At 47.6% G+C, this 27,739-nt stretch overlaps 1 protein-coding gene across 1 annotated transcript; it reads right to left on the bottom strand.

Moving 5' to 3' along the window:
* Positions 1-19,976: 19,976 nt before the first annotated feature.
* Positions 19,977-27,739, bottom strand: pogza (pogo transposable element derived with ZNF domain a). Its single transcript, XM_080485056.1, has 23 exons — positions 27,618-27,739; positions 26,975-27,080; positions 26,743-26,849; positions 26,596-26,659; positions 26,233-26,412; positions 25,980-26,147; positions 25,813-25,889; positions 25,594-25,722; positions 25,229-25,485; positions 24,897-25,036; positions 24,721-24,821; positions 24,493-24,639; positions 24,221-24,355; positions 24,099-24,146; positions 23,910-24,010; positions 23,537-23,677; positions 23,384-23,452; positions 22,524-22,695; positions 21,840-22,451; positions 21,406-21,708; positions 21,129-21,329; positions 20,917-21,047; positions 19,977-20,700 (listed from the first exon to the last, which is right to left on the bottom strand). Exons 1-23 carry the CDS (start codon positions 27,720-27,722, stop codon positions 20,481-20,483), a joined length of 3,714 nt encoding a protein of 1,237 aa, XP_080341182.1. The 5' UTR covers positions 27,723-27,739; the 3' UTR covers positions 19,977-20,480.

Below are 27,739 nucleotides of genomic sequence, written 5' to 3'. Positions count from 1 at the left end.
CTCCAGGTGTGTTTGTTTGCCGCCGTCCGGTCACTCGGGACCACAACACGTCGTCCTCCTCAGGAAAACGCCACAGCTGCAGCCCCAACACACCGCCAGCCCTTTAAGACTTCAAGACTTTAAGCCGCAGCCGTGACCTCATCAGTGATGTCAGCACGCCTAAATATGGAAGCAGCTTTTAAGCTTCAGGTCGTACCATGCTGTGACCAGCAGGGGGCGCCACCGGGTCCACATCAAGACCCGTGTTCATGGTTTCACGTAAATATGAAGCCATTGCACTCTCAGGCACTGGTTACAAGTGGATCCTAATGATTACCGTGGTAATTACCGAGCATTGTAGCCAGCTCCCAAAGCTAACCAAACCACTGTTTTCATTGTTACCGTGGTTACCACTTCACTAATGGAGCCGGTCAGCGACGGTTAAAACATTCACTCGGAGATTAGTTGAGAGTCAAAACGTTGGTTTGATGAGACAACAGCAGATGTTACTAAGTGAACTCAACTAGTTCTGAGGCAGCAGAGGCTGGTAACAACTGGTTAATAATCATTTAGACTAGCTACCAGTAAACACTGATTTGGGGTTGGCACAGATTGATCATGAAGACTAGTTAGTGGTTAACAGTGTGGTAGTTCTGGTGCATCAACAACTCGTCCATGTGGCTCTGGACATCTTGTCCACGACTCATTTATTCAGCATTATTGATTTGAAGGATTGGATTTCAAGGTATATTTGACACATTTGGAAGGATTATTAAGTATATTTGATTCAAGAAATCCAGCACCCTTGAGGCTATATCGACTCTCTCTGTTCGAATAACTTCTGGATATGAGGTGGAAGACTATAATTATGCGCCTCATACATTACAGCTAGTGTATTAAGGTCGATAATATCGTGTATTTTTAGCATCTTTGATATGGAAAATAGAGGATTTATTGAAGCAAAACAATCAGCTTGATTTATGAGTCGTACTTCTTCTGAAGTAAAAAATACATAAATAATAGAATCGATGTTTGTTTTATAATTATTTCTCCATGTTTCCACACCATAACTCAGATATGGAAGAATGAGGGAGTTATATAAGGAGTTGTGTGAATTTTGATCTAATGCTGATCGGATTTTACCCATTATACCAATATGTTGGGCTAATTTTGACTATAGGCTATAAACTGAGTTTTTCCTAAAAAATTATTTACAGTCATGGACGAAAGTATTGGCACCCCTGGAATTTTCCCAGAAATACACAATTTCTCCCAGAAATTGTTGCAATTACAAATGTTTTTAGTAAACATGTGTTTACTAAAACGACATGCATCATAAAGACACAAACAGCAGAAGAAAAAGACAAAATTGACACAATTTTACACAAAACTCAAAGAATTGTTAGAACCATTTTAATACTGTGGGTAAATCATCGTATTTCAAGCATGTGATGCTCATTTTAACTCACCAAGTAACAGGGTGTGGAAATATAGAACTCCCACCTGAAGCCAGATAGAATGTGTAAAGTTGGACTCCAGCTGGGTGTGGTCGGTCTGTGGGCCACACCCAGCACGGAGAAGAGAAAGAAGAGCCCAGAGCTCTTCTTTCTCTTCTCCGTGCTGGGTGTGGTCGGTCTGTGGGTCACACCCAGCATGGAGAAGAGAAAGAAGAGCCCAGAGCTCTTCTTTCTCTTCTCCGTGCTGGGTGTGGTCGGTCTGTGGGTCACACCCAGCATGGAGAAGAGAAAGAAGAGCCCAGAGCTCTTCTTTCTCTTCTCCGTGCTGGGTGTGGTCGGTCTGTGGGCCACACCCAGCATGGAGAAGAGAAAGAAGAGCCCAGAGCTCTTCTTTCTCTTCTCCGTGCTGGGTGTGGTCGGTCTGTGGGCCACACCCAGCACGGAGAAGAGAAAGAAGAGCCCAGAGCTCTTCTTTCTCTTCTCCGTGCTGGGTGTGGTCGGTCTGTGGGCCACACCCAGCACGGAGAAGAGAAAGAAGAGCCCAGAGCTCTTCTTTCTCTTCTCCGTGCTGGGTGTGGTCGGTCTGTGGGCCACACCCAGCACGGAGAAGAGAAAGAAGAGCCCAGAGCTCTTCTTTCTCTTCTCCGTGCTGGGTGTGGTCGGTCTGTGGGCCACACCCAGCACGGAGAAGAGAAAGAAGAGCCCAGAGCTCTTCTTTCTCTTCTCCATGCTGGGTGTGGTCGGTCTGTGGGCCACACCCAGCATGGAGAAGAGAAAGAAGAGCCCAGAGCTCTTCTTTCTCTTCTCCATGCTGGGTGTGGTCGGTCTGTGGGCCACACCCAGCACGGAGAAGAGAAAGAAGAGCCCAGACGTGTCTGAGGACTTAGGAAACAAAGATGTGGAAAAATATGAACAATCTCAAGGTTGCAAGACCGTCTCCAGAGATCTTCAAGTTCCTTTGTCCACTGTGCGTAATATTATCAAGAAGTTTCTAACCTATGGAACTGATGTCCCTGGACGGGGACGGAGGAGAAACAATTGAAGAAAGAATGCAACGCGGGATAGTTGGAACGCTGGATAAACATCCTCAGTCAACTCCCACACAGCTTCAGGCTGTCCTGCAGACGTGTGAGCTGGGACCGCACGTCGTCTGAACGAGAAGAAGACCCAGGAAAACCCCACCGCCGGCAAAGAGACAGAAAAAAGCCAGTTTGGAGTTTGTAAAAAAGTATCTGAGAAAGGCTCGATCCTTCTGGGATAACAGTTAGTGTCCAGATGAGACAAAGCACGTCTGTTTACAGCAAACAAAGAACAGAACACCGTCCCCACAGTCAAACACAGGCTGGAGATGTTTTAAGGTTGTATTGCTGCCTCTGGCACTGGGTGTCTTCACAGCGAGCAAGGAATCATGACATCTGAAGACGATCAAAATATCTTGGGCCTCAATGTAGGGCTGAGTGTCAGACAGTCGGCTCTGCTCCAGAGGTCAGGGTGTTCCAGCAGGACAGCCCTGACCTCTGGAGCAGACCTCAAGTAGCAGCAAGAAGGTTGGAGACGAAGCACTGGAGAGTTCTGAAGTGGCCGGCAGTGAGTCCGGATCTAAATCCCATCGAACACCCATGGAGAGAGCTCAGCATTGCTGTTGCAAGAAGGCAAACCTGAAAGACTTGGAGCAAAAGACGAGTGGTCCAAAGTCCCACTCGGGACGTGTGAGAAGCTTAACGGTTAAAGGAAGCGATTGATTTGTTCTTTCTTTCAAAGGGTGTGCCACCAAATATGGAGTTGAGGGTGCCAACAGTTCTGTCCGGCCCATTTTATGAGTTCTGTGTAATATTATGTCAATTTTTGCCTTTTTTCTTCTGTTTTTTTGTGTTTTTCCAACGCAAAAATAAAGAGGTGTATACCAAAACATCTGGAATTACAACAATTTTGGGAAGAAATGATGTATTTTCTGGAACAATTCCAGGGGTGCCAATCATTTCATCCATGACTGTACATACACTTGTTCTCTTTGTTTACCATTAAGAGCATGGTAAACAAAGAGAAACAAAGCCATATGATACTATTCTAAATGTATATGGAAATATACTAGATAGGGATGTCCCCATCACATCGGTAGATCTCGGATCGGGGTCAATATTAGTGATTTGTAAGTGATCAGGAATCGGCAGATCCAGCCGATCACCCCACCCATCTAAAAAAACTAACAAAAAAAACTGTTCACTTGGGAGCACCAGAGCTTCACCACAGTCCTGAGAGGTGGAGCACCAGAGCTTCACCACAGTCCCGAGAGGTGGAGCACCAGAGCTTCACCACAGTCCTGAGAGGTGGAGCACCAGAGCTTCACCACAGTCCTGAGAGGTGGAGCACCATAGCTTCACCACAGTCCCGAGAGGTGGAGCACCATAGCTTCACCACAGTCCTGAGAGGTGGAGCACCAGAGCTTCACCACAGTCCTGAGAGGTGGAGCACCAGAGCTTCACCACAGTCCCGAGAGGTGGAGCACCAGAGCTTCACCACAGTCCCGAGAGGTGGAGCACCATAGCTTCACCACAGTCCTGAGAGGTGGAGCACCATAGCTTCACCACAGTCCCGAGAGGTGGAGCACCATAGCTTCACCACAGTCCTGAGAGGTGGAGCACCAGAGCTTCACCACAGTCCTGAGAGGTGGAGCACCATAGCTTCACCACAGTCCCGAGAGGTGGAGCACCAGAGCTTCACCACAGTCCCGAGAGGTGGAGCACCAGAGCTTCACCACAGTCCCGAGAGGTGGAGCACCATAGCTTCACCACAGTCCTGAGAGGTGGAGCACCATAGCTTCACCACAGTCCCGAGAGGTGGAGCACCAGAGCTTCACCACAGTCCCGAGAGGTGGAGCACCATAGCTTCACCACAGTCCCGAGAGGTGGAGCACCAGAGCTTCACCACAGTCCCGAGAGGTGGAGCACCATAGCTTCACCACAGTCCCGAGAGGTGGAGCACCAGAGCTTCACCACAGTCCCGAGAGGTGGAGCACCAGAGCTTCACCACAGTCCCGAGAGGTGGAGCACCATAGCTTCACCACAGTCCCGAGAGGTGGAGCACCATAGCTTCACCACAGTCCCGAGAGGTGGAGCACCAGAGCTTCACCACAGTCCCGAGAGGTGGAGCACCAGAGCTTCACCACAGTCCCGAGAGGTGGAGCACCAGAGCTTCACCACAGTCCCGAGAGGTGGAGCACCAGAGCTTCACCATAGTCCTGAGAGGTGGAGCACCAGAGCTTCGTTTAACACAACTAATCTGATAAGACATCTAAAAAGTAAACATGCGGTGGAGTACGCCCAGCATAGACCATCATCTGTGGTCAATAGATGACGTAATGGCCCCCCTCCTCCCCCCACCGCTCCGCTACGTCACCTAATAACCAGAACAATCAGGGACTAGAAGCTCGGGTGGAGCTGCAGAAGCTAGAAGCAGGCGGAGCGGGGCCATAGACCTATAAAACTAGAGTTATATATAGTGGTTTATGTGTTTATGTGTAGAAGTCTACTTCTATATTTCTATGTGGTCTGTCTTCTTCTGCGTTCTTGTTGTGTTTGGTGAGTCACAGCGCCCCTAAAGGCCTGGCATGTGTACTACATGCCCTGAAGCCTCGTGTTGAGCCGTGTTCATAGTGAGGGGTGACGGAGGTTTTGGAGAAGGACATGGAGGACAAAGATTGTATTGTGAAAACGTTTTTGAGAGTACTATGTTCAGAATACTTTAGTCAAACAGGTTTTACCACTTTGAAGTAGAATGAAGTATTTATACTTCACATTGAACTGTAAATGTTTGTGACATTCAGGTCAAACCTCTCATACTGCTTTAAGGTAAACTGGAATTTAATACACAAAGAAGTTACATTGGAGCCTGAGAGTATTTATGTTTAAGATTTATTTATTTATTTTTATTATTGTATTTGCACTTTTTTAAGACTTATTTTCACCCCAACCAGCCAAAGACACTTTGAAGTGGAATTGGTTTTACTGAATACTGTTTTACTGTTTATGTTGTAGTTTTTTATACTTTATATGTTAGTCAAACTGATTCACTGGGTTTCATTTTTATTTTTTTTAATTTGCCACAAAATGCAGGTGAAGTAGTTTAAGTTAAGGTAAATAAGAGAAACAAGACTGCAGAGTGTACTAACTGGGTTTTTGTTCTTCTGACTGAATAAAGTTTAAATAAGTTCTTAAGAGAGGAATTCTGATTCAATAAGTGAGTTTTACAATAATTTCTAGGTAAACAAAGCTTCTGCCAATAGTGCTTTTAGCTCCAGACGTCTTAGTCGCTCCAAAAATGAGTATATTTGCAATAGTAATGTGAGTATCGGATCGGGGAAGTATCGGTATCGGCCGATACTCAATTCTGAAAGATCGGATCGGTATCGGGGGCCAGAAAGTGTGATCGGGACGTCCCTACTACTAGATATAAGAAAATAGATAAGATACCAATTAGAAATAACAATAAGTAAAAGTACATTGTAGAGGGTTCATTTTCTCAAAAGAATTCTGAAATTTCATCCGTGGACGAGTTGTCCTACAATCATGTTGACCAGGTCAATCGAGCTCATTAGTCCCTAGTCAAGTTGTACTAGTAGTAACCTACCATGTGTTAAAGTGTTTCACCAGAAATTCACGCATTTTGATGACGTAGGAGGTGGAGCCACTCTGGGGGCTGCGGTTGCCAGATCGGCTGTTTTCCTCCTCCATGTTAAGGCCCGTTTACAGTGAGCCTTACTGGGTTTTCACTGGAAGACTCAGGAATCTGGCAACTCTCTAAAACAATGGTGAACTGTGAGAGCCGCTCACTAACACCGGAGTGAGAGCCGCTCACTAACATCGGAGTGAGAGCCGCTCACTAACACCGGAGTGAGAGCCGCTCACTAACACCGGAGTGAGAGCCGCTCACTAACACCGGAGTGAGAGCCGCTCACTAACATCGGAGTGAGAGCCGCTCACTAACACCGGAATGAGAGCCGCTCACTAACACCGGAGTGAGAGCCGCTCACTAACACCGGAGTGAGAGCCGCTCACTAACACCAGAGTGAGCGCCGCTCACTAACACCAGAGTGAGAGCCGCTCACTAACACCAGAGTGAGCGCTGCTCACAGTGACGTCTTTAGTAAAGGAAACATTCTCCAGCCTGGAAAACTGATCGAGCTCATTTTTAATTATCATGGAATTAATTGATTTATTGATTATCACGACAGGACTAACTGTCCGTTTATGTTCCCTCTATCCTGACTAGTCCCCCCGCAGCATGATGCTGCCTCCACCATGCTTCCGTGTGGCAATGGGACTGGTCTGGTGATGAGAATTGTATTTCTGTAGGTCTGTCACTGCTGCCAGGTAACTAGTTCTAATTCCTGGGAGAGAGAGAGGTTGTTTTGATTCTTTATTTTGGATATTTACAATCTCTTTTTTCATAATACAATTCCAATTTTATAAAGAAATAAAAGTTTATTTAACTTTAAAAGGTTATACTTGCATTAGTATACCATTATTAATATATTAGTGGAAAAATGGTATAAAAACGGCAATATTATCATTTATCGCAATAATTTCTCTGACAATTTCTCATCCAGTAAAATTTGTGATCGTGACAGGCCTCCGTACAGAGACTGATGAAAACTGCTCCAGAGCACTGGACCTCAGAATGGAGACACACACAGCTGAGACGTGACAGGAGGCTTCAGCAGACGAGTGAAGATCCCCGAGTGGCCCGACCACAGTCCAGGGTTCGATCCAGTGAACATTTGGAAGATCTGAGAACGTCTGAGCAGCAAGGAACAGACCAAACTGTCCAAAGAATGGAGGGAGAAGCTTCGAGCTTCATCTTCATCCTCACTCATTCGCTCGCTTGATCGCACAAGATCCTCTTTAGTTTTTTTTGCACGTCCCTTCAGGGCAGCTGTCTGAGAGGTAAACCCAGTGAGTGTGTGTATTTTGTCACTGGGATCGTAACTTTAATACATGGAGCATGAAGTAAAACTATCCACGACACTGTGTTGAACTCCTTCCTTCATTCTGAGGCCAAGTTTACAAAAATGAGTATTTCCCTCGTCTACGTTTACAAAACAAATCTTCATTTACACAGACCTGCAGATATACCTGGTTTGGAGCTACTATGAACAGCCAAACCTGTAGGGGGCAGTGTAACGAGGATAATTTGAATCCTGGACAATACACATTGTGACAAATTATGACATAAATGTCCATCTCCCTCTCTTAAGATGCAGACGGTTTTTCTAAATCTTCACTGTGGTCGGAGTTTTCAGAAACCATTGTTTGTGGAGACCCGTATGTTTATGTGTAAATACAAGAAATGCAGAGAAATATGTTCTTTAATTACCCGGGTACATGTTAACGTCAGAGGTTTTAGTCCACAGGGACATGAGAAGATCTCACAGCTGCTGCAGACTGAATGTGAATCTACTCTTCTTCTCAGAGGAACTCTGCCAGACAGTGGAGGTCACTGGACTCCAGAGAACTCACCAGTTTGATCTCGGCAATCTTGGAAGTTTCCATGAAGAGATGGTCCACTGAGGCCATGAACAGATGACATCCTCAGGTAGACTGTGGAGCTTCAACCACAATCAAAGAAAACCTCCTCCAGACCTTCACAGCTGCTGAAGCGTTGATACCAGGCAGGACAGATCCAAGCTTTCATGGTGTCACCAAATTCTGAACGTGGCAGCAGGAAGCTCTTGTTCTAACTGTTAGCTCCTACGCTAACCGTTAGCTCTGATGGTAGCTGTTAGCTCCGATGGTAACTGTTAGCTCCTATGCTACCTGTTAGCTCCGATGGTAACTGTTAGCTCCTACGCTAACCGTTAGCTCCGATGCTAACGGTTAGCTCCGATGGTAACTGTTTGCTGCTATGGTAGCTGTTAGCTCCGATGGTAGCTGTTAGCTCCGATGGTAACTGTTTGCTGCTATGGTAGCTGTTAGCTCTGATGGTAGTTGTTAGCTCCGATGGTAACTGTTAGTTCCGATGGTAGCTGTTAGCTCTGATGGTAGCTGTTAGCTCTGATGGTAGCTGTTAGCTCCGATGGTAACTGTTAGCTCCTATGCTACCTGTTAGCTCCGATGGTAACTGTTAGCTCCTACGCTAACCGTTAGCTCCGATGCTAACGGTTAGCTCCGATGGTAACTGTTTGCTGCTATGGTAGCTGTTAGCTCCGATGGTAGCTGTTAGCTCCGATGGTAACTGTTTGCTGCTATGGTAGCTGTTAGCTCTGATGGTAGTTGTTAGCTCCGATGGTAACTGTTAGTTCCGATGGTAGCTGTTAGCTCTGATGGTAGCTGTTAGCTCTGATGGTAGCTGTTAGTTCTGATGGTAGCTGTTAGTTCCGATGGTAGCTGTTAGCTCCGATGGTAACTGTTTGCTCCGATGGTAACTGTTAGTTCCGATGGTAGCTGTTTGCTCCGATGGTAACTGTTAGTTCCGATGGTAACTGTTAGTTCCGATGGTAGCTGTTAGCTCTGATGGTAGCTGTTAGCTCTGATGGTAGCTGTTAGTTCTGATGGTAACTGTTTGCTCCGATGGTAACTGTTAGTTCCGATGGTAGCTGTTAGCTCCGATGGTAGCTGTTAGTTCTGATGGTAGCTGTTAGTTCCGATGGTAGCTGTTAGTTCCGATGGTAGCTGTTAGCTCCGATGGTAGCTGTTAGCTCCGATGGTAACTGTTAGCTCCGATGGTAGCTGTTAGTTCCGATGGTAGCTGTTAGTTCCGATGGTAGCTGTTAGCTCCGATGGTAGCTGTTAGCTCCGATGGTAGTTGTTAGTTCCGATGGTAGCTGTTAGCTCCGATGGTAGCTGTTAGCTCCGATGGTAGCTGTTAGTTCCGATGGTAGCTGTTAGCTCTGATGGTAGCTGTTAGCTCTGATGGTAGCTGTTAGCTCCGATGGTAACTGTTAGTTCCGATGGTAGCTGTTTGCTGCTATGGTAGCTGTTAGCTCTGATGGTAGCTGTTAGCTCTGATGGTAGCTGTTAGCTCCGATGGTAACTGTTAGTTCTGATGGTAGCTGTTAGCTCTGATGGTAGCTGTTTGCTGCTATGGTAGCTGTTAGCTCTGATGGTAGCTGTTAGCTCTGATGGTAGCTGTTAGCTCCGATGGTAACTGTTAGTTCCGATGGTAGCTGTTAGCTCTGATGGTAGCTGTTTGCTGCTATGGTAGCTGTTAGCTCTGATGGTAGTTGTTAGCTCCGATGGTAACTGTCTGCTGCTATGGTAGCTTTTAGCTCCGATGGTAACTGTTAGTTTTGATGGTAGCTGTTAGCTCCGATGGTAGCTGTTAGCTCTGATGGTAGCTGTTTGCTGCTATGGTAGCTGTTAGCTCTGATGGTAGCTGTTAGCTCTGATGGTAGCTGTTAGCTCCGATGGTAACTGTTAGTTCCGATGGTAGCTGTTTGCTGCTATGGTAGCTGTTAGCTCTGATGGTAGCTGTTAGCTCTGATGGTAGCTGTTAGCTCCGATGGTAACTGTTAGTTCTGATGGTAGCTGTTAGCTCTGATGGTAGCTGTTTGCTGCTATGGTAGCTGTTAGCTCTGATGGTAGCTGTTAGCTCTGATGGTAGCTGTTAGCTCCGATGGTAACTGTTAGTTCCGATGGTAGCTGTTAGCTCCGATGGTAGCTGTTAGCTCTGATGGTAGCTGTTTGCTGCTATGGTAGCTGTTAGCTCTGATGGTAGCTGTTTGCTGCTATGGTAGCTGTTAGCTCTGATGGTAGCTGTTAGTTCTGATGGTAGCTGTTTGCTGCTATGGTAGCTGTTAGCTCTGATGGTAGCTGTTTGCTGCTATGGTAGCTGTTAGCTCTGATGGTAGCTGTTTGCTGCTATGGTAGCTGTTAGCTCTGATGGTAGCTGTTAGTTCTGATGGTAGCTGTTAGCTCTGATGGTAGCTGTTAGCTCTGATGGTAGCTGTTTGCTGCTATGGTAGCTGTTAGCTCCGATGGTAACTGTTAGTTCTGGTTGAGCCGTCTGGTATTTAACATTAGTTAGCACTGAGACGATCAGAGTGTAACCTGGTCAGGGAGCATTCAAGCTAACATTTGTCTCTGGTGGGTCTGTTACGAACATAGTGTCAGTTAGCACTGAAGCTAACCGAGTAGCCCATGTTAGCGGTTAGATCCCAGCAGGCACTGATTCCCAGGATCGATCACAATCAGAAACTATATTTAAGCGAGGTCATCAGAGGTCAGGTGGTCCTCGCAGCTTTCCCATGATGCAAATCCCAGCTGGTGGATCCGGTCCTCGGGGCGTGCTCCAGGGCATGCTGGGAAAATGCTGCTGTTCTCATGGTTTCTAAATTTAATAGTGACAGCGGGACGCCGCTCACCGCAGCTGCAGGGGGTAAGGGTGCTAGCCTCACAAGAAATCAACATCTATTTGGAAGGATAGCTTCAAAACTTATAAGAAAGCTCTGAGTAGAAGTAGAACTAATTACTACTCATCCTTAATAGAGGAAAACAAAAACAACCCTCGCTTTCTTTTCAGTACTGTAGCCAAACTGACCAAGAACCAAAATAGTGTTGAGCCCACCATTCCTATCAATATATGTAGTGAGGACTTCATGAAGTTCTTTCAAAATAAAATGACAAGGCTTAGGGATAACATCCATCAAACCCTACCGTCCGTTAGCCCCATAACAGAGGAACTGGTTAAACCTAACAGTCATCTGGAATGCTTTCAGCAAATACAACTAGTCCAACTAAACTCCCTTATTTCTTCTGCTAAACCAACTACTAGCCTGTTGGACCCAATTCCTACTAGAATTCTGAAAGAGGCACTGCCACTAATCAATAATTCTATACTGGCAATTATTAACCAGTCTCTATCAATAGGCTATGTGCCCCAATCCTTTAAACTAGCAGTTATTAAACCTCTCATTAAGAAGCCAAACTTAGACACAAGCCTTCTCTCAAACTACAGGCCCATCTCCAACCTTCCTTTCCTGTCAAAGGTTCTGGAGCAAGTAGTGGCTAAACAACTCCAGGATTATCTGCAGGAGAATAATCTGTTAGAGGACCTTCAGTCCAGCTTCAGAATGAACCACAGTACAGAGACTGCTCTGCTAAAAGTTACTAATGACCTTCTAATGGCCTCAGATAGAGCTCTTCTATCTGCTTTACTTCTTCTGGACCTTAGTGCCGCATTTGATACTGTCCATCATAATATACTCTTAAGGAGATTAGAAGATGCCGTCGGCATTAAAAACTTAGCCTTAAACTGGTTTAAATCATATTTATCTGACCGCTTTCAATTTGTTCATGTAAATAACAAATCTTCAATACATGAACGGGTCCGGTGTGGAGTACCACAAGGCTCCGTCCTCGGACCCATATTGTTTAATCTCTAGATGTTACCACTCGGAAATATAATTAGGAAACACAACATTAACTTTCATTGTTATGCAGATGATCCTCAGCTCTATTTATCAGTTAAAGCCAATCAGGCCGACCAACTTGTTAAACTAGAGTCCTGCCTCAGGGACGTTAAGTCCTGGATGTCTATCAACTTCTTAATGCTCAACACATCCAAGACTGAGGTTCTAATCCTAGGTCCTAAAAAGCTCAGGGATTACTTTTCAGATAGTCTGATTACCTTAGATAATATTACCTTAACCTCTAACAGTGATATTAGGAACCTGGGTGTTATTTCTGATCAGGATCTGTCCTTTATGTCCCATGTTAAACATGTCTCCAGGACAGCCTTCTTCCATCTAAGGAATATTGCAAAAATGAGAAACTTCTTGTCCTTCAAAGATGCAGAACAAATGCTTCCTGCCTTTGTGACTTGAAGATGAGATGATTGTAACTCCCTAATGTCAGGATGTCCAAACTCCTCTGTTAGGATCTTCCAGCTAGAGCAGAACGCTGCTGCAGGTTTACTAACCAGAACTGGAAGAAGAGAGCACATCTCCCCAGTCTTAGCATCCTTACACTGGCTTCACATCAAATCTAGAATAGAATTCAACATCCTTCTGATCACATCTAAAACTCTTCATCACCAGGCTCCGTCCGATATGGAGAAACTTCTAGAAGGGTCTCACCCTCCACGAGCCCTTGGCTCTGAGGATGCAGGACTGTTGGTAATCCCTAAAGTCCTTCAAAGTAAAAGAGGAGGCAGGAGTTTCAGCCATATGGCTCCTTTACTCTGGAATCAACTAGCAGCCTCGGTCCGAAGGGCCCACACCATTAGTTTATTTAAGAGGAGACTAAAAAGCTTCCTCTTTGATAGAGCTTCTCATTAGGAATAAAATAGGAGCACTAAGTTGAGCTGCTCTAGGCCTGGACTGCTGAGGGGATTTCCTCTCTCCCGTTAAAGGGAGGAACTCTACATTTGGAGCTTCTGTTTCTTGTCTTTCTTTCTTTCTCTCTGTGTAACAACATTACTGGAGCCACCAGATCCTGACAGGAGGGGAGCAGGATCCAGGGGATCAGACCCAAGACTCCCAGAGTGGAGTTACCACGGTCCTACTACCCGACCCCCCCACAGCACCGGGACCCCCCCACAGCACCGGGACCCCCCCACAGCACCGGGACCCCCCCACAGCACCGAGACCCCCCCACAGCACCGGGACCCCACCGCAGCACCGGGACCCCCCCACAGCACCGGGACCCCCCCACAGCACCAGGACCCCCCCACAACGGCACGGCCCTTAAACTCCAGACTGAGATTGGTTCATCATCAGACCAACGCTCATCATAGACTTTTCTTAGTATTTGTACTTCTCTGGCCTGTCTGCCACTCTCTCTCTCTCTCTCTCTCTCTCTCTCTCTCTCCCTCTTCTTTTCCTCTCTCTCTCCCTCTTCTATTCCTCTCTCTCTCCCTCTTCTATTCCTCTCTCTCTCCCTCTTCTTTTCCTCTCTCTCTCCCTCTTCTATTCCTCTCTCTCTCTCTTCTATTCCTCTCTCTCTCCCTCTTCTTTTCCTCTCTCTCTCTCTCTTCTATTCCTCTCTCTCTCCCTCTTCTATTCCTCTCTCTCTCCCTCTTCTATTCCTCTCTCTCTCCCTCTTCTATTCCTCTCTCTCTCTCTTCTATTCCTCTCTCTCTCCCTCTTCTTTTCCTCTCTCTCTCTCTCTTCTATTCCTCTCTCTCTCCCTCTTCTATTCCTCTCTCTCTCCCTCTTCTATTCCTCTCTCTCTCCCTCTTCTATTCCTCTCTCTCCCTGTCCTATCCCATGTACTTCTCCCCCCAACCGGTCAAGGTGGATGCCCCCCCCCCCCCCCCCCCCTTCCAGAGTCTAGGCTCCGCCCCCTTTCTTCCTGAAGAGGGACTTCTTATGAACTGTTCTTCCTGAGAGGGAGTTCTTCCTGGTTTCCTCTGTTGCTTGTTCCATCTGCTGCTCTGGAAGGTTTAGTTGGGTTCTGTTGTTCTCTATCATTGTAAGAGGTTCTGGAAGGTTTAGTTGGGTTCTGTTGTTCTCTATCATTGTAAGAGGTTCTGGAAGGTTTAGTTGGGTTCTGTTGTTCTCTATCATTGTAAGAGGTTCTGGAAGGTTTAGTTGGGTTCTGTTGTTCTCTATCATTGTAAGAGGTTCTGGAAGGTTTAGTTGGGTTCTGTTGTTCTCTATCATTGTAAGAGGTTCTGGAAGGTTTAGTTGGGTTCTGTTGTTCTCTATCATTGTAAGAGGTTCTGGAAGGTTTAGTTGGGTTCTGTTGTTCTCTATCATTGTAGGTTCTGGAAGGTTTAGTTGGGTTCTGTTGTTCTCTATCATTGTAAGAGGTTCTGGAAGGTTTAGTTGGGTTCTGTTGTTCTCTATCATTGTAAGAGGTTCTGGAAGGTTTAGTTGGGTTCTGTTGTTCTCTATCATTGTAAGAGGTTCTGAGAGGTTTGTTGATGTGATTTAGAGCTTTACAAATAAAACTGAATTGAAATGAAATGAAATTGTTATTCCCGCTTGACTTATGTTTGCTCTCCGTCCGTGGTTTTATGGCAGCTGCCACATTGGCCAGATGCGTCAACGACACACGCCATCACTAGTCGACATAGTCACATTGGTGCGTCACACCAACTGTAAAAACATTTATTTGTCTGATATATTGGTTGTCTGAATCTTTTATTTTGTAATATTGGCATCAGCCACAAAAATCCATAGTGGCTGGACCCTAGCCTGAAGAGTGACCAGATTTTGAAAATTGAAAACCTCCAGATGAGTTCTGGGTTTATCATCAATAAATAATAATTAGAGCTTAAAATGTTCAAACAATTATAGGAGGAAATAAAATGTTGGTTTTCTACAAACTAAGGATAGGAAAAAACAAGAAGAAACATTTTCCACTAAATATTTAATTCAATTCAGTTTTATTTGTAAAGCTCTAAATCACATCAACAAACATCTCAGAACCTCTTACAATGATAGAGAACAACAGAACCCAACTAAACCTTCCAGAACCTCTTACAATGATAGAGAACAACAGAACCCAACTAAACCTTCCAGAACCTCTTACAATGATAGAGAACAACAGAACCCAACTAAACCTCTCAGAACCTCTTACAATGATAGAGAACAACAGAACCCAACTAAACCTCTCAGAACCTCTTACAATGATAGAGAACAACAGAACCCAACTAAACCTTCCAGAACCTCTTACAATGATAGAGAACAACAGAACCCAACTAAACCTTCCAGAACCTCTTACAATGATAGAGAACAACAGAACCCAACTAAACCTTCCAGAACCTCTTACAATGATAGAGAACAACAGAACCCAACTAAACCTTCCAGAACCTCTTACAATGACAGAGAACAACAGAACCCAACTAAACCTTCCAGAACCTCTTACAATGATAGAGAACAACAGAACCCAACTAAACCTTCCAGAACCTCTTACAATGACAGAGAACAACAGAACCCAACTAAACCTTCCAGAACCTCTTACAATGATAGAGAACAACAGAACCCAACTAAACCTTCCAGAACCTCTTACAATGATAGAGAACAACAGAACCCAACTAAACCTTCCAGAACCTCTTACAATGATAGAGAACAACAGAACCCAACTAAACCTTCCAGAACCTCTTACAATGATAGAGAACAACAGAACCCAACTAAACCTCTCAGAACCTCTTACAATGATAGAGAACAACAGAACCCAACTAAACCTTCCAGAACCTCTTACAATGATAGAGAACAACAGAACCCAACTAAACCTTCCAGAGCAGCAGATGGAACAAGCAACAGAGGAAACCAGGAAGAACTCCCTCTCAGGAAGAACAGTTCATAAGAAGTCCCTCTTCAGGAAGAAAGGGGGCGGAGCCTAGACTCTGGAAGGGGGGGGGGGGGGCATCCGCCTTGACTGGTTGGGGGGAGATGTACATGGGATAGGACAGGGAGAGAGAGGAATAGAAGAGGGAGAGAGAGGAATAGAAGAGGGAGAGAGAGAGGAATAGAAGAGAGAGAGAGAGGAATAGAAGAGGGAGAGAGAGAGGAATAGAAGAGGGAGAGAGAGGAATAGAAGAGAGAGAGAGAGGAATAGAAGAGGGAGAGAGAGAGGAATAGAAGATGGAGAGAGAGAGGAATAGAAGATGGAGAGAGAGAGGAATAGAAGAAGGAGAGAGAGGAATAGAAGAGGGAGAGAGAGAGGAATAGAAGAGGGAGAGAGAGAGAGAGAGGAATAGAAGAGGGAGAGAGAGAGGAATAGAAGAGGGAGAGAGAGAGAGAGAGGAATAGAAGAGGGAGAGAGAGAGGAATAGAAGAGAGAGAGAGAGGAATAGAAGAGGGAGAGAGAGAGGAATAGAAGAGAGAGAGAGAGGAATAGAAGAGGGAGAGAGAGGAATAGAAGAGGGGGAGAGAGAGAGGAATAGAAGAGGGAGAGAGAGAGGAAAAGAAGAGGGAGAGAGAGAGGAATAGAAGAGAGAGGAATAGAAGAGGGAGAGAGAGAGGAATAGAAGAGAGAGAGGAATAGAAGAGGGGGAGAGAGGAATAGAAGAGGGAGAGAGAGGAATAGAAGAGGGGGAGAGAGGAATAGAAGAGGGAGAGAGAGAGGAATAGAAGAGAGAGGAATAGAAGAGGGAGAGAGAGAGGAATAGAAGAGAGAGAGAGAGAGGAATAGAAGAGGGAGAGAGAGAGGAATAGAAGATGGAGCGAGAGAGGAATAGAAGAGGGAGAGAGAGGAATAGAAGAGGGAGAGAGAGAGGAATAGAAGAGGGAGAGAGAGAGAGAGAGGAATAGAAGAGGGAGAGAGAGGAATAGAAGAGGGAGAGAGAGAGGAATAGAAGAGGGAGAGAGAGAGAGAGAGGAATAGAAGAGGGAGAGAGAGAGGAATAGAAGAGAGAGAGAGAGGAATAGAAGAGGGAGAGAGAGAGAGGAATAGAAGAGGGAGAGAGAGAGGAATAGAAGATGGAGAGAGAGAGGAATAGAAGAGGGAGAGAGAGGAATAGAAGAGGGAGAGAGAGAGGAATAGAAGAGGGAGAGAGAGAGAGAGGGGAATAGAAGAGGGAGAGAGAGAGGAATAGAAGAGGGAGAGAGAGAGGAATAGAAGAGGGAGAGAGAGAGAGAGAGGAATAGAAGAGGGAGAGAGAGAGGAATAGAAGAGAGAGAGAGAGGAATAGAAGAGGGAGAGAGAGAGAGGAATAGAAGAGAGAGAGAGAGGAATAGAAGAGGGAGAGAGAGGAATAGAAGAGGGGGAGAGAGGAATAGAAGAGGGGGAGAGAGGAATAGAAGAGGGGGAGAGAGGAATAGAAGAGGGAGAGAGAGGAATAGAAGAGGGGGAGAGAGAGAGGAATAGAAGAGGGAGAGAGAGGAATAGAAGAGGGGGAGAGAGGAATAGAAGAGGGAGAGAGAGAGAGAGAGGAATAGAAGAGGGAGAGAGAGAGGAATAGAAGAGGGAGAGAGAGGAATAGAAGAGGGAGAGAGAGAGGAATAGAAGAGGGAGAGAGAGAGAGAGAGGAATAGAAGAGGGAGAGAGAGAGGAATAGAAGAGAGAGAGAGAGGAATAGAAGAGGGAGAGAGAGAGAGGAATAGAAGAGGGAGAGAGAGAGGAATAGAAGATGGAGAGAGAGAGGAATAGAAGAGGGAGAGAGAGGAATAGAAGAGGGAGAGAGAGAGGAATAGAAGAGGGAGAGAGAGAGAGAGGGGAATAGAAGAGGGAGAGAGAGAGGAATAGAAGAGGGAGAGAGAGAGGAATAGAAGAGGGAGAGAGAGAGAGAGAGGAATAGAAGAGGGAGAGAGAGAGGAATAGAAGAGAGAGAGAGAGGAATAGAAGAGGGAGAGAGAGAGAGGAATAGAAGAGAGAGAGAGAGGAATAGAAGAGGGAGAGAGAGGAATAGAAGAGGGGGAGAGAGAGAGGAATAGAAGAGGGAGAGAGAGGAATAGAAGAGAGAGAGGAATAGAAGAGGGGGAGAGAGGAATAGAAGAGGGGGAGAGAGGAATAGAAGAGGGGGAGAGAGGAATAGAAGAGGGAGAGAGAGGAATAGAAGAGGGGGAGAGAGAGAGGAATAGAAGAGGGAGAGAGAGGAATAGAAGAGGGGGAGAGAGGAATAGAAGAGGGAGAGAGAGAGAGAGAGAGGAATAGAAGAGGGAGAGAGAGAGGAATAGAAGAGAGAGAGAGAGGAATAGAAGAGAGAGAGAGAGGAATAGAAGAGAGAGAGAGAGAGGAATAGAAGAGAGAGAGAGAGAGGAATAGAAGAGAGAGAGAGAGAGGAATAGAAGAGAGAGAGAGAGGAATAGAAGAGGGAGAGAGAGGAATAGAAGAGAGAGAGAGAGGAATAGAAGAGAGAGAGAGAGAGGAATAGAAGAGGGAGAGAGAGGAATAGAAGAGAGAGAGAGAGGAATAGAAGAGAGAGAGAGAGAGGAATAGAAGAGAGAGAGAGAGGAATAGAAGAGAGAGAGAGAGGAATAGAAGAGAGAGAGAGAGAGAGAGAGGAATAGAAGAGGGAGAGAGAGAGAGAGAGGAATAGAAGAGGGAGAGAGAGAGAGAGAGGAATAGAAGAGGGAGAGAGAGAGAGAGAGGAATAGAAGAGAGAGAGAGAGGAATAGAAGAGAGAGAGAGAGAGGAATAGAAGAGAGAGAGAGAGAGGAATAGAAGAGAGAGAGAGAGAGAGAGAGGAATAGAAGAGGGAGAGAGAGAGGAATAGAAGAGGGAGAGAGAGGAATAGAAGAGGGAGAGAGAGAGAGAGAGGAATAGAAGAGGGAGAGAGAGAGAGAGAGGAATAGAAGAGGGAGAGAGAGAGAGAGAGGAATAGAAGAGGGAGAGAGAGAGAGAGAGGAATAGAAGAGGGAGAGAGAGAGAGAGAGGAATAGAAGAGGGAGAGAGAGGAATAGAAGAGAGGGAGAGTGGCAGACAGACCAGAGAAGTACAAATACTAAGAAAAGTCTATGATGAGCGTTGGTCTGATGATGAACTAATCTCAGTCTGGAGTTTAAGGGCCGTGCCGTTGCGGTGGGGTCCCGGTGCTGTGGGGGGGTCCCGGTGCTGTGGGGGGGTCCCAGTGCTGTGGGGGGGTCCCGGTGCTGTAGGGGGGTTCCGGTGCTGTGGGGGGGTCCCGGTGCTGTGGGGGGGTCCCGGTGCTGTGGGGGGGTCCCGGTGCTGTGGGGGGGTCCTGGTGCTGTGGGGGGGTCGGGTAGTAGGACCGTGGTAACTCCACTCTGGGAGTCTTGGGTCTGATCCCAACAAGACGCATCATAATGGGAAACTTATTGAGTTTGATCACAAACTAGTGAACTTACCACTGAGGGAAACCTGCTGTCATTACAGCTGTTCACTCTTCAGTAGGGCAACTTGAGCACGACGTGAAAGGAGTAGGAGCGCCCCCTACTGGATACGCAACACAAGGACGTCAGGAAAACGCCACATCATCCAACTTTTGTCCGATTACAGATTATTCTCTACCAGCTCTGATTGGCCAATTAACCGGTCGCACCCTACTTCTGTCGGCCAGTTTTCTAACCTCAATGTGAAGCTGTTCATCAGATTGTCTCCAGTACGCTCAGGCGCCATCTACAGGACGTTTTCAATGCCTAGTGTGCGTTTTCATGACAACGGTGCTCGGAGCCTCTGGAAACATGAAAACACAACTTCTTGAAAAGTCTCCGTCTCTGAGGAAATGTGGGAAAATACAACTTTTCTCAAATGCTGCTCCTGGTCTCCGCCTTGGAAGTAACGAGTACCATAGTTTCCAGCTGGTACTTTTTTCACATGCGTTGAACTCTGCGGCTTTAACAATGATGTGGCTAATTTATGGAGTTATTGAGCTTCATGCATTTGTCCTCGTCAAACAGGACACAGTGGACCATTGGTCCGGTTGAATTGCCGGTGAATGAAATGCATTCACACAAAATTCTTCCGATCAGTCGTTCTGCGCATTGTGTGTCACTGTCGCATGCCCTGGGTGATGCGTTCAGGTGTATCACGTAACTCTGAGCTGCTGCACTCTATGGCTGACCGCTCAGAGAGATAAAACCCAAAGGGATTTTTGCTGTACCCCCCCCCCCCCCCTTTTTTTTTTTTAAATAAAACCAGAAACAAAAACACAATCCCTGCGTTCCCAAAGTGAAATTCACACCATTACAACATGGACACCTGCGGCTTATAGACAAGAGCAGCAGCCTTTGATGTACAAATGTTTTATTCTTTTTAATTTTGGTGGGTGCGGCTTCTACAACGCCCAGTCCTGGACCAACATGCCAACATCGTTTTCAGTTTCTGCTGTTTTCATGGAAACTTTTTTTTCTTTGCATGTTGGTGTGACTGCAAAACTCACAAAACTGTTTTCACTTGAGACATTTTGGTATAAACCCCCAGCCCCCACCCAGGAAGTGACCTCTTGTCGACCAATCAGAGAGCAGCTACAACATCACACTGTGGCTCATTTTAAACGTTTTATTGTGGAGGCTGAGTAGAAAAATTGAAGGTAAGAAAAGGATGTCTGCCTGTGAAACTGTTCATCGTCCCTACCCTTCATCAAGCAGAAACATTCAAGCTTTGACAAAGACATTTTTATAAATTCCAGTTTGACCTGCAGGAGGCGCCGTCAGTCAGTCAATCAGGAAACCATGAAACAAATCTGTCGCCGTCTCCTTTAAAGACGTGATGAAAAGCTGACAAGACTGTCCACCAACAGCTCCTCCTTCTCAGCCTTCACCTCCTTCAGCACCTCCCCTCCTGGTTCTGGTTCTGCTACCCCTCCTGGTCCTCTGGTCTCCAGGGGCTGGAACACAGCTTGGGTCAGGTCTGCAATCATCTTCTCCACCTGGGTCAAATCCTTTGTCTGCTGCAGCTCCAACACCGAGCTGAAGGACCTGAGGTGTTACCACGGCAACAGACACATCTGTTAGCACCACCACAGAAGGAGGAACACCAGCACATCTGGAACTGAGGAACGCTTTCCCGCTTCTCTAGAACTTGTCTCTGAATCTGGTGTTAAACTGGTTTTCATCTACAGAAGCTTTTCATGGACACCAAGCGAACCTTTCAAGTCCGTTACCATGGTTACAGACAAATCCAGGTTCTCCTACCTGGACAGGAAGTGTGTCTCTGAGGTCAGAGTCGATGAGACTTCACTAAACCAACAGGCCAGAGTCAGAGCCAGGTGGTCCAGATTCAGACCATCCAGACCACCATCAGAGACCAGCTGGGTCCAGCGGGCCTGTATGGGCGACAGTGTGGGGAGGGGGTGAGCAGGGGGGATGGGGGCGGGGCCAGGTGGAAGTGGGGCAGGTGAGTGTACCTGTAGGAAGTCTCGGAGGACGGGCGTGACGCAGACGTCGAGCGGCTGCAGGCTGAAGCAGCACCCTACAGGAATGTAGTGGACCGCGGTTAACAAGCTGGACATTCTGGACCTGAACTTCATGTTCTGGGGCCCCCGGTACGGATCCACGATGAGGAGGGAAGGGCCTCGGAACCGCGAGGTCACATGGGGCCGCCACACCTGCAGAGACACAGAGTTCAGGTGAGACCGGATCCCCGGCGGGACAGTGAACCAGTGGTTGGTGGGTCAGTCGAACCTTTTTGATCCAGATGTTCATACGCTCCTGGTGGGTGAATCCCTGGGGGCGGGACTCCAGCAACACATTGTTGGGGAAACTGTTGGGAACCGGTGCGAGGAACCCGGTGAAGCAGAGCAAGGGGGTCAGGAAGGTTCCATCCGACAGCGCCGACAGGACCACCTCCAATAGGGGGCGCTCGTTCCGGGCCTTGGAGAACTGCAAGGCACGCTGGTCCTGTTTCTGATAGAGGTTCAAGTCCATGAAGAGCAGGAACTCATCTATACAGCCCACAGACTGAGGGGGGAGCCGCCGAGTCCGGATCTGAAGGAGTTGCAACACAGAACCGGCAAACAGTGACTAACCGCAACTAACAACTGACGATTAGTTAACCAGCAGACTGGAGACAAACACCACCAGGTAACTAACCAGAGGACAGTAACCAGGTAACTAACCTCTGAACACAATGAGTGGATGAAGATGTTGCGGTGGTTCTGGAGGTTCCGGGTCAGGGTTCTGTGGTTGTTGTTCTGTCCCAGTTCTTGTCTCAGCATTAAGTCCACCGTCAAGTTGTAGCAGGTCAGGAACTGTTCCTTGTCCCACAGAATCGTCTTTGTCTGTCCATCCTGTCCCCGAATCAACATCTCCACGGTCTGTCTGTTTTGTTCTTGAATCGTCATCGTCTGTCCATCCTGTCCCTGAATTGTTTTGGTCTGTGCCCCACTCGTCTTCGTCTGTTCGTCCTGTCTCTCACTCATCTTCATCTGTCTGTCCTGTCCCCAACTCGTCTTCGTCTGTCCTTCCAGTTCCATGGTGGTCTTTGTCATCAGCAGCAGGACGTCTTCGTCCAGCCTCAGATGCTTCTCACGGTGGCTTAGGACCCACTCGGTCATCGTCTCCGTCCTTGAGAGACACTTCCTGCGTGGGAGGCTGCGCCGCTGCAGCGCCGTCCATGACTGGATGATTTCCGGAGACATCTGGAACCGCAGGGCCGCCTCAGAAATGCCGTGACACAGCGAGGACAGCACCACAGCCAGCTGGGACTGGGAGAGAGGACGCAGCTCCGGCTGAAGAGGAAGATCACAACATCATCATCATCATCATCATCATCATCGTAGTCATCATGGTGCAGCTCTCACCTGTTCTGGTCTCCACCTGCGCGGTCCCAGGAACATAATGGTCATGGCGGGTTGGGAGGAGGGGGGTGGGGGGACGCTGAGCAGTTTCACTGACAGCTGGGAGAAGCTCTGGTGGGCGGAGTCAAGCTGGATGGGAATAAACGCTCCGGTCCGAGCAGGAAGTGATGTCACGCTGAGGAGATGATTGGGGGGGGGGGGGGGGGGGGGCATCTGGTGAGTGATTCCATCAAGCGAAAAGAAACACGAATCATTAATGTTCATGTCGCCATGTGTACCTGTCAGTGTACCTGTCAGTGTACCTGTCAGTGATGTCTATTGTGTCTTGGTCGTCTTCTTCTGAAGTAGAAGGTGTGTGTGTGTGCGTTTGTGTTGTGTCGATGTCCTCATCCAAACAAACAGACTGTCCTGCACAACACCACATTAAAAACACACACACACACAGAGTAAAACTCCTCCAAACCTGCAGGTCAGACTGTGTGTGTGTGTGTGTGTTACCTGAGGGTGTGCCTGTGTGTGTTAATCTAATGCAGGAGTGTTGTGGCTGCTCCATGAGGTGAGTGGCCATCAGATCTCCTCTGTGAGTGAAAACTGTGCACGACACACACTTCAGAGGCTCTGGCAAACTGAAAACACACACACACACACACACACACACACACACACACACACACACACACACACACACACACACACACACACACACACACACACACACACACACACACACACACACACACACACACACACACACACACACACACACACACACACACACACACACACACACACACACACACACACACACACACACGATGGTCCTTGTCGTTGCTGGCAATGCTAAGATGGTGAAGGTGTGTTACCTGGGCTGAGGTGTGAGGAGGTTGAGCTGGTTGTTGGGACTCTGCTGCACCCTGTAGGCCGTGTGGTGACTGTGAACACATTATGTCACTTATCTTCTACCGCTCACTGTTCATGTCACAAACTTTTTGAGCGAAAAGAGTCGACTTTTAAACCTGAGCATGTGGTTGGCATAGGAGGCGGAGCAGCAGGTGGAAAACCTGCAGAGGGAGCAGGTGACCACAGAAGGGAAGTGGACATTGAGATCCAAGATGGAGGAGAGACACTCAATGCAGCGTAGAGAACACCCAGGCTCTCTGAAACAGATTACCAACAACATGGAACCTCCAACACCAAGGTGCTGTGCGTCATACTGCATCAACTTCAATTCACTGTATTTCAAATCAATTCAAAAGAAACTTTGTTTATACAGCATCAAATACAACAGTCACAGTCATGATCCTCATTCAGGGGTGCTGAAGCCCGGAGAGAGCTAAAAAATGCTGGCCCAGATTGGAAGACCCCTGTGGTATGGTGTCATTACATCACCTGTCCAGGCTGACGCTCCACAGCAGCTGTCTCAGACTCTCCACCCTCCTCCTCTTCGGAGGCGGCGGAGGTGGAAGAGGAGGTGAGGGGACGTCTACCACCTGAAAACCAGCAGCAGAGTCAGTATGAAGACTACAGGGTGGGTTTGAATCTGAGGACCAGCCAGGGAGTTGCCAACATCCAACTGACCTTGCAGGGGGCAATTCCTGCGACCACGGAGTAAGTCCTCACCGTCACCTGGAAACACATCAGCAGGTGAGCTACACGAGTACGGGTGAGGGGTACAGGTGAGGGGTACAGGTGAGGGGTACCTTGGTTCCAGGTTTGAGTCCACTGAGCTGAGGAGGTTTGACGTGAGTTGTGTGTTTTGAAGTTTTGTGTTCCAGATGTTCTCGAATGTAGAGGAAGTGAAGACGACATTTTTCACAGCTGAAGGCCTGTTTATGCTACACACACACACACACACACACACACACACACACACACACACACACGTTTCCCATCTGGGTTTCATAACAAACACTACAAAAAAATCTTCACTTCATTAGCATTAGCATCAGCAGCGTAGCATAGCGTAGCGTACCTGGTGCTGAGCGAGGTGCTGCTGGTAGCAGGAGGTCTTCCGGAGAACTCTCAGACAGAAGTGACACAGCAGGTTTTGAGTGTTTGCATGAACGCTCCGAAAATGAGTCCAAACGTCTGAGTAGAAAGACGACCGGAAGTCACACACCTGCAGACAGAGAGGGCGGAGTCAGAGGAGAGCAGGAGATGCAGGAGGAGGAGGAGGAGCATGAAGAGCAGGGTGTGTGACCTGGCAAGCATATGGCATCTCTCCTGGTTTGTGGATCGTCCTCATGTGCCACAGGAAGTCCAGTTCGCTGTTAAAGGCCAACTCACAGATCCTGCAAGTCACTGCAGAGGGAGACAATACACACTGTAGCGCACACCTTCACACCATAACGCACACGCACGCACGCACACACACACCTGCAGACTTGCAGTCGTGTGCCTGCTCCACGTGTTTTTGCAGCCTGGACGGAGACAGGAAGTGACGTAGGCAATGAGGACACAAGGACGCCGACTGCTGGAACGCGGTGGAATGGTGCAGCTGCATGTGACTCATAAAACTGTAAACACACACACACACACACACACACACACACACACACACACACACACACACACACACACACACACACACACACACACACACACACACACACACACACACACACACACACACACACACACACACACACACACACATCACTTTGACGTCCTGAATGCTGAGAACCCCACACATAGCGTCAGAGTCCCACCTGATGTTGTTGCGGAGCGTCTCTGGACACTGGGTGCAGTGGTACGGTCTGCTAACCTCCTGAGGGGGTGGGGTGGGCGTGTTTCCATGTGCGAACCCGTAATAAAAGTCCTCCACAAGAATGACCAGTTTACCCTGAGGGGGCAGGTCCGAGGAAAGAGCTACAATCTGATCTACCTCCATTGGGCTGAGGGAGTGGGCGGGGCTTGTGAGAAGGTGGAGTGCTCGGGGACTCCTCAGAGGAGAAACGACTTTAGACTGAAAGACACGACAGACAGGTGGAGGTCAGACAGGAGGGGCATGTACAGGTGGGGGGGGGGGCATGTAGAACAGGTAGAGGTGGGGCATGAAGAGGTAGATGCTCACAGGTGGATCATCAACAGACACTCGACTCTTTTTGCTGGTCTTATTCTCCTCTTTGCTCCTCCTGACAGGTTTAGTCCTCCTCCTCTTCTTCAACTCTTTCAGACCGTGAGTGACAGCAGGACTGCACATCTGGAGGACAGGGAGGCGGAGCTTGTTATGGGGGGGAGGCCATGTGTTCTGATGTCACAGGTACAGGTGTGATGGGCGTGTCTGACTTACACACAGGAAACCTCGAAGCTCTGAGATCAGTTTGTACGAAGATCGGCACACCAAACACTCAGGAGGAGCCTGCTCACCTGAACACACAATACACACCTGAACACACACACACACACACACACACACCTGAACACACACACAACAGGTGAAAGTGCTGTGGGTCAAACCTTTGCGGAGCAGCTTGTGTCGGAGGGCTGGTTTCTTTTTGGGGCGAGGTTTGGACTTGGGGGAGGCGGAGTCAGGGACTCGACCGGAGGTGTTGGCTGGTGGACTGGATTTGAAGAGGTCCCGGTTTCCACTGAGGACTCTGTGAGCTGCTTCACCTGAGACCACACCTGGACCACAAACACAGACCAGGTCAGTCCAGAGGTGCCTGGGAGACCCTCACCTGAAGACCTGCAGTTGGGTGCTTGTGTGTACCAGTGATGATAGGAGTGTGGCCTCCTCCGGGGGCGGGGCCTCCCAAGGGGGTGGGGCTGCTACTGACTGGGAGGGGCCCTGAAGGACCCGGGGGTTTCGGGGAGACAGGTGCCTGGACCGAGGTGAAGCCGCAGGCTGATCCCCAGGGAAGACCACGTAAGGTCAGTAAGGTGTTGCCCCCTGGAGGTGGACAGAGAAAGACCCAACACACTCAAGAACACCATAGCCCAGAGGGACCACTTCTGAGACAGACTAGTCTGAGACCTCAAAGTCACAAAACCTACTGAACCACTTCAAACAACAAGACCACCCCGAGGACCCCTGTGGATCGTACTGGACCATAATAGACTGTAGTGGACTGACCTCCAGGCTGTAGAGGGACCAAGCGTCCGTTGATGGAGAAGCTCAAGGCAGCACAATCTGCAGACTGGACAACATGAGGACTTAAAGACTCAATCTTTCCAACAGCCAATCAGAGTACAGCTGGATGACATCATGGTGGTGCCTTACCTTCAGCAGACTGTCGGCTGCAGAACCGCAGCTCTGGACCGGATTGAGAGGGACGGACATGGTCCTGATCGGTGGGGGGTCAGTCCTCATGTCAGTAGCTGGCAAATCTGCAGTCGTGAAGAACATGTGACGACCAAGAGAACACGTGAACAACATGAGAACACATGAAGACAAGAAGAGAAAGGTGTGAAACCAACACAAGTCTTCTGGTTTGACACTGAAAGCTTCTGACCTTCATCCCGACTCTCTTTCTCCGATGATGAAGGTTCTTCTTGCTCACATTCCATCAGATCTCTTCCTCTGTCCACAGTCTCCACCTCCATCTTCATCATCGTCACCTGCTGGAACAAACTTCCTTTATTTGTATCAGTTTTATGTTCCTGTCCAGGTTCATTTCAAACTTCATTAACATCATCTACACCTCAGCAGTTTATCATGTTTCAGTATTGTCATCAATCACGTGTCTGTGGGTACTTTTTCCATATTCAGTAATATCTCCTGTTTCAACCATTGTGTGTTGGCTCATACTTATTACTTTTTTTCTTTTTTTTTTTAAAGTGACCGTTAATATTTCAATTTTTTTAAATGTTCTCTTTGCTTTTCTTGCAGTTCACAGAGCTAATAAACACCTAGCAACAATTAGCATACTAATGCTAACAGCAGCTGGGCTACATGTTGAAAAATAACCACTGTAAAAATATCCTGGTAAAGAAAACAAACAACTGGAGGTTCGGGTGTGAAAAACAAACCCACCCTACTGGTTAGCCAGCGTGCAGCTAACAGTGCTAATGAAGCAAACAGCAGAGCAGCTAACTCACAGATCTTACAAATTCCGCGAGATAAATGCGTTAAAAGTGTGTTTCGTGCGTGCTTACCGTGTCCGGGTCTTTATTAAGTAAAATTAAAGTTCGAGCAGTAAAATCTGCGCTTTGAGAAAGAGCTTTTAGCAGGAATGAGACATAATGTGGAGCTGTTAGCATCCAGCACACACATAAAT

Source organism: Lipophrys pholis (assembly GCF_963383615.2).
Source record: "Lipophrys pholis genome assembly, chromosome: 17".
Taxonomy (NCBI): Eukaryota; Metazoa; Chordata; class Actinopteri; order Blenniiformes; family Blenniidae; genus Lipophrys; species Lipophrys pholis.
The sequence above is the reverse complement of the archived record's forward strand: the minus strand, read 5'-3'. Positions and strand labels throughout refer to the sequence as shown.